A 6,464-nucleotide genomic window follows, 5' to 3' on the forward strand; every position below is an offset into this window, starting at 1 on the left:
GGTTTCAGAATCATGATTTAAACCCAAAATCATAAATCATGATTCTAGTTCCAGAATCATGATTAGAATCACAATGATTTAAATTCTCGTACCAAACGAACCCTAAAATTTTATCATTATAAAAAAACCTTAATTAAAATGATAAAAAATAGACTTAATTATATAATTAAATTTTATTAAAAAAACTAATAGAAAGTCTTTTCTCTCTATACACCTCACATATCATATTCCAATTTTATTACAAAAAATGATTAGTCTGCCTCTTCTTGTTCTAGTCCACAAGTCTTTTTAGGTGGGGTTGCTGCAGCTTGACTATCTTAGGGAAAAAGAAAGGAAAAAAAATACTTTTAAAAAAATAGTACCAATAAATAAAAGGAAAAATGTAGTCAATAGCATTATACAAACATGCTTTTAAAACAAATAACATATTTTTTAAAGCATGGTAAATTTTAGCATATCTTCAATCTCCATTTTAAAATAAATTGTTATTTTCCAAATTTATCATTTTCTTTAGGGTACGTTTGGTTGCAGTGACGGAATGGGTAATAAAATGTAATTGAAATGTGCTGGAATCATAAACTGATTCTTTAATTTGGTTGGAGTTATGGAATCAATACATGAATGAGGATTATATTGTTTAGTTGACAACGAAATGGAATGAAAGTAAACTGTATTTTGACAAAAATACCTTTGATTAATAATCTTAAATAATTAAATATTTAATCAATTAAAATAGTAAAAATAAATTAATTAATTATTGAAAAAAAACTTTTTATTTGAAGGATAAAATTTAAAAACTATATTTCAATAGTAAAAAAATAATATTTGATTTTTTTATGTAATAATAAATTATCACATGCTTAAATATGATCACTTTTAGCATCTACCATAATATGTATCGAGTAAAATGATCACTTTGGCCCCTGTCAATAATAAAAATGACACAATTTATCATTCAACTATATATATAATCCCAAAATATAGTCATACACCAAAATTAGTAGATTCACCTATATATAACATCTATCATTTGTCAAATCAAGTAAGTTCCTAGTTAATATAATTTAACAAAGTGAAGTATAATCCTAATTAATTACAATATCAAAAGAGAAATGCGTAGCACATACATTACAATATCAAAAGATAATCCGGCTATGTTTTTCTACTGAAACTAAACAAACACTCTTAAATATCACTAGCAACAAACACTCCAACTTGGCATGCATCTTTTGAAGTCTCATTGCCAAGGCTTTCTCCACAGCAATAGAAATTTCCCTTTCATTTTCTTCTTTGACATCTTCCAGTAAAGATTCAAAATACTGCAATCAAAACAGAGGTCATCGTTCCACCTCTATGTTTTTTGGGTTAAAAAAAGATATCATTATATTGGCAGCTTACAAAATGCACTCAATGAATCAACAAAAATTGAACTTCATGTCTATGATCTATCAACTAATCACCATCGACAAGAGAAGTCTAATACCATGTGATGGTGAAATAAGGTCAAGTGACTTCAGACAGAAAATTAAAATTTCTCAATAAAAATTGAAGAAATAACTAAGGCCCCGTTCACTTCATCAATTCGAGTTTTGTTATAGTAAAAAGCTCTCAGAAACAGTCAAATCTAACTTTTTTACTACAGTAAAAAGTTCTCACATAAAGTCACATCTCAACTCGAATCAGCGAACTAAACGTTTAATAAGTTTTGGTTCTCAAGTTGGGTAGTAAGCAGTTCATTGTACTCGTTAACAATCTGCAGACAGAACTTAAATTATAGGTATGGGCGTAATACCCAAAAAAATAAAAATGAATATAACAAAAAAGAAAGTCATGACTTAAAGTGAGAAAAGACAAAACAAAACAAGTCATTACAGCTTCGACTTTACTGTTCAAAAGAGCGTCACAATTCAGAATCACAGTTTCCACATCCATCATTAGCATGGTGACAATGAGAATTCAGCGCAACCAACTTTCCATCAGTTTTAGATTGTATTAGACGGTGAACATAATTGCCTCCTGCATAATCCCACACACGTCGTGTATCCAATTCAAGAGAATAGCAGTATTGTGTTTCTTTCCAATGTCTTATGGCGTGTCCTTCTGTGTACCCACGACACAACTTTTCAAATGAGCAATTGTCTTTTCTAAACCAAAAATGAGCAATAAGAAAAACATAAAATTTAACATATGTACACATGTAATTAGATGTTCGGGAGGCTTATATGTTCACCACATTTTATGGATATATCAGCTCTAGACAAAAATAGCACTTGATACACTCCTACCACGTTACTAAAAAAAAAATTCCGGAATTCTAAACCAAAAATGGAAAACATACCAAGACAAACTGGACAAGTGGGCTGCTCCGCAGAGCTTGCAGGGGATGCCTGTGTGTGTTCAATTGAACGAGTGTATTGCACATCTACCGTGAAAAACACACAACACACTTCCGCCTATATTCACATACATGACAGCCAAAACAGATGATAAGTAAGCTGTTCCGGGTTGAGTAACTTGCGCACAGAACTACAAACATGCTAGTGTGCAAAAATGAGCATAATGAAACTGCGGAATACCTCTAGAGATGAGAACCGAGTTCCATTAAAGTGCTTGTAAAAATGATCGGTAGAGTCTTGACTATCAAACCTAATCAAAATGCTATAACGATCTTCCATTCTGTCATTTCTAATCAATACTAAAAACCAAGACATGATCCAAAATTCAACCTGGTAATCCGCATCTCCAAAATGTGCTGAATAAATGAACCGCAAAACTGGCAGAAATCTGCAGACGTCATGTGATTTGGAACTCCAAGAACACAGATGAGAGGCTTTCTTTCAACCTAAGTAAAATGGAAATATACTTTAAAGTTGAAACTCGAATTCACAAAAGCATCACGTAATATTTAGGGGAAAAAACAAAAATTAAATAATGTGATTTTCTGAAGAACAAAGGAGCCGATACGAGCTCGAATGCAATTGAAGATCAAAAACGAAAGATGGCTAAACTTACGGGGAGAACGGAGGGGGAGGCGGAAACGACGTCGTCGCGGTAGAGAAGCATGACGCCTCTGGTCACTTCGATTGCGAAAACAGTAATCAACAATTCAAGAAGAAAAAAAGAAAGAACAAAATCGGAGGGAAAAATAAAAGGAAAAAAACTCACCAATCGAACGCCTGCGACCGGTGAAGCTAGATCCAATACCAGCAATCGAAAATCCAAATCAGAGGAGGAGAGAAAGTGTTAGAATCAAGATCCTAGCTAATTATTCCTTAATTTCCTCTTGATTTTCTGTATTTGATTTCCTGTATTTATTTAATTTATTGTCTAGATCAATTTCCCTAAATCAGGGTATTTGTTAAGAAAGTTGCTATTATTTAGGCATAGAATTATTCTCTCCTGCTTGTATAAAAATACTCATTGTACATCATTTTTAATATACAGAAATATACACAATTCTTCTTCAATTCTCTTTTTCTTCTTTACGTTTTCCTTTTTACATTTCCTACCATAGGAAATTTACATGGTATCAAAGCCTTAAAAATCTCCACAGCCCACCCAACTCTACGCCTCCATTATTTTCAGCTTCCATGGCAAATATTTGATAAAACTACAGAGGCAACTAAGCCCTCTACCAATGTATGATGATCCAAGTAATCCCTTCTATCTCCACTATTCTGATCAACCAGGTTTGGTTCTTGTGACTCAACAATTGACACAAGACAATTATCCTCTTTGGAGCCATGCCATGCTCACGGCTCTCATCACCAAGAACAAAGATGGCTTTGTGGACGGATCCATCACGAAACCACCAGAAACATCCACCAAGGAACACAAACAATGGACTCGCAGCAATCTCCTTGTCAAGGGTTGGATCCTCAACACTATGTCACCAAACACTCAAAGTGTGATGTACAATGACAGTGACTTCAAAGATCTGGCGGGAATTGAAAGAACGTTTCTCTCATACGAATAGTGTGCATCTTTTTCATGTTGAACAAGAGATTTATGAGTGCGTTCAAGGAGACATGAGCATTGGTGACTACTACACCAAATTAAAAGGCTTGTGGGATGCACGTGATGCTCTAAGTCCCCTTCCACCTTGTGATGGCGACATGGCAAAGAAATTGCAGGAATACTAACAAACACAACGTACTATTCGATTCCTCATGAGACTCAACCCCGTTTATGTCGGAGCTCGAGGGCAGATCTTACTCATGGATCCCTTGCCGCCTGTGAACAAGGTATTTTCTCTCATTATTCAAGATGAAAAACAACGAAACATCTCTTCACAGGTGACTGGGAAGACACCGGATGCGGCTGCCTTTGCTGTCAAAGATGGACCACCAAATTCCAACAGGAATTACTCACCAAGAAACCCACATCTCAAATGTGATCGTTGCAACCTTGTTGGACATACCACTGAAAACTGCCACCAACATCTTCAGTGTGATCATTGTGCTACAAGGGTCATACCATCGACATTTGTCGCAAACTCAAGCGGGCAAATGCTCAAGGGGATAAGAGAGGCCCCTCAAACTCTTACGTCAGAGCACATCATGCGGATTCTACATCCAACAAAGCTGAAATGACTCCTTCCTCCTATAGTCTCACTGTTGATCAATATCGTGATCTCCTTAAACTCATTGATCGAACAAAATCGGTTAGTGTTGCCAATCAAGTGTCAATAGTGAACAATCTTTCAGGTATTCCTCCTAGCTCTTCCATATATGGTAAAGGTATTCGATTGATCTTTGACACAGGAGCCACTGATCACATGGTTTGCTCACCTCAATCTTTCACCACTCACATACCTGTCACCAATCGTTATGTCCATTTACCAAACCATGATCTTGCTCAAGTAACACATATAGGGACCATCCATTTCTCTAGTAAACTGGTTCTTTATAATGTACTTTGTGTTCCTTCCTTTAAACTCAATTTGACATCTGTAGCCAAATTGACTCAAACCTGTTCATGTTATGCAACCTTTACCAATAACCTTTGTTTTGTGCAAGACCAACATTCGGGGAAGACGATTGGGATGGGAACTGAGCAAGCTGGACTCTACTACTTGGATACTTCGAAGTATGTTGGGTGTCGTGTCTTCGCTGCCACTGCCACTTCCACCACTCCTCATCTTTGGCACCAACGCCTTGGTCACCCCTCCAATAAAACCCTGCAAGGCATTTCTTTGTGTTTAGATTCTGTTAAAGCTCATTTTATTAATGATTGTTCTATTTGTCCACTTGCTAAACAAACAAGACTACCTTTTCCTTCCAGTTCTATTAAGACAAAATCTTGTTTTGAGCATATTCATGTTGATATTTGGGGTGGTTATCATGTTCCAACTTTACAAGGGGCAAAATATTTTCTCACTATCGTAGATGATTTTTCTCGATGTACATGGGTTTATCTCTTGCTTACAAAATCTGAAGCTAGAGATTGTCTACTTACTTTTATAAACCTTGTTGAAACCCAATTTAATTCTCACATCAAAATCATTCGTAGTGATAATGGCAAGGAATTTGACATTCCAAACACATATCATGCTAAAGGAATTATTCATCAAACCAGTTGTGTCTCAACTTCACAACAAAATGGAGTTGTTGAATGCAAACATCGGCATCTACTCAATGTAGCCCGTGCCTTACTTTTCCAAGCCAACCTTCCCAAATTTTTTTGGGGTGATGCCATCCTTACTGCCACTTACCTAGTCAATCGTACCTCAACCCCTGTTCTTCATGGCAAAACACCATTTGAGGTAATCTTTAACAAAACACCCACTTATGATCATTTACGTGTTTTTAGTTGCCTATGTTTTGCCTTTACTCATCACTACTAACCAAGCAAATTCGATGCTCGCTCTCTTCGTTGCATCTTCCTTGGTTATCCTTATGGTACAAAAGGTTATCGGGTATATGATTTAGCCACTGGAAAAATTTTCATTTCCCGAGATGTCATTTTTCATGAACATACTTTTCCTTATGCTTCCGCTACACCCATATCCACTTCATCTGGAACATCCAATCCGATTCTTTCCGCCATGGCTCCCACCTTTCCCGCCGTAGCGCCAACCAAAGGTCCATATTCGTCCTTTCGAAATAAGGTTGTACATCATCATGAGGAATCAATCGACGCGACGGTTGCGTCTCCCGAAGAAAATCCAAAGTGCCCAGGCCATCATTGCGAACGAAGGCTCGGGACCGGTTTCCCACACCCGAAGCATGGAAGGACAACCGAACCTAAGCTCGAGGCCGCCTAAAAGGAGCCCTCGACCTGGGGGGTACCTGTTGTGTGGGAAAATGTGACAGACACATGGACGAACGATAATGCGACACGTGCCCTTGACTACTCTCCGCCAAGCAACAACCCTCGACGTCTACGGCTCCCTCCTATTCCGCTGGAAAGCCCAAAGCACGAAGTCCAAATTAGGGCGACGATTCCTCCTGGCGTCGACAGAT

General features: G+C 37.0%; 2 protein-coding genes across 6 annotated transcripts; one reads left to right on the plus strand and one right to left on the minus strand.

The window, feature by feature from the left end:
- Positions 1 to 1,154: 1,154 nt before the first annotated feature.
- On the minus strand, positions 1,155 to 3,320 carry LOC21391594 (BRCA1-associated protein). 5 transcript variants are annotated; one of them, XM_024172620.1, is made up of 7 exons: positions 3,166 to 3,320; positions 3,013 to 3,077; positions 2,727 to 2,842; positions 2,577 to 2,646; positions 2,339 to 2,453; positions 1,873 to 2,100; positions 1,155 to 1,319 (listed from the first exon to the last, which is right to left on the minus strand). In XM_024172620.1, the coding sequence occupies exons 2-6, from the start codon at positions 3,061 to 3,063 to the stop codon at positions 1,901 to 1,903; spliced, it is 552 nt and encodes a 183-aa protein (XP_024028388.1). In that variant the 5' UTR covers positions 3,064 to 3,077; positions 3,166 to 3,320; the 3' UTR covers positions 1,155 to 1,319; positions 1,873 to 1,900. The 5 variants fall into 5 exon arrangements, with proteins under 5 accessions (XP_024028388.1, XP_024028390.1, XP_010106945.2 ...); XM_024172622.1 differs by lacking the exon at positions 1,873 to 2,100; XM_010108643.2 differs by lacking the exon at positions 1,155 to 1,319 and having other exon boundaries at positions 1,671 to 2,100; positions 3,013 to 3,070.
- Positions 3,321 to 3,637: 317 nt separating this feature from the next.
- Positions 3,638 to 3,976, plus strand: LOC112093681. The gene has a single exon (XM_024172595.1). It carries the CDS (start codon positions 3,638 to 3,640, stop codon positions 3,974 to 3,976), a length of 339 nt encoding a protein of 112 aa, XP_024028363.1.
- Positions 3,977 to 6,464: the final 2,488 nt, after the last annotated feature.

Source organism: Morus notabilis, unplaced genomic scaffold (genome assembly GCF_000414095.1).
Source record: "Morus notabilis unplaced genomic scaffold, ASM41409v2 Scaffold359, whole genome shotgun sequence".
NCBI lineage: Eukaryota > Viridiplantae > Streptophyta > Magnoliopsida > Rosales > Moraceae > Morus > Morus notabilis.

What these genes read in the sequence shown, in the direction of transcription:
- LOC112093681 (XM_024172595.1), top strand. Translation starts at nt 3,638, where the DNA reads ATGTATGATGATCCAAGTAATCCCTTCTATCTCCACTATTCTGATCAA.
- LOC21391594 (XM_024172620.1), bottom strand. Translation starts at nt 3,063, where the DNA reads ATGCTTCTCTACCGCGACGACGTCGTTTCCGCCTCCCCCTCCGTTCTC. An exon ending in TTGGAGATGCGGATTACCAG is followed by an intron (nt 2,647 to 2,726) that starts GTTGAATTTTGG and finishes CATTTTGATTAG; the next exon opens with GTTTGATAGTCAAGACTCTA. An exon ending in CTCGGTTCTCATCTCTAGAG is followed by an intron (nt 2,454 to 2,576) that starts GTATTCCGCAGT and finishes ATGTGAATATAG; the next exon opens with GCGGAAGTGTGTTGTGTGTT.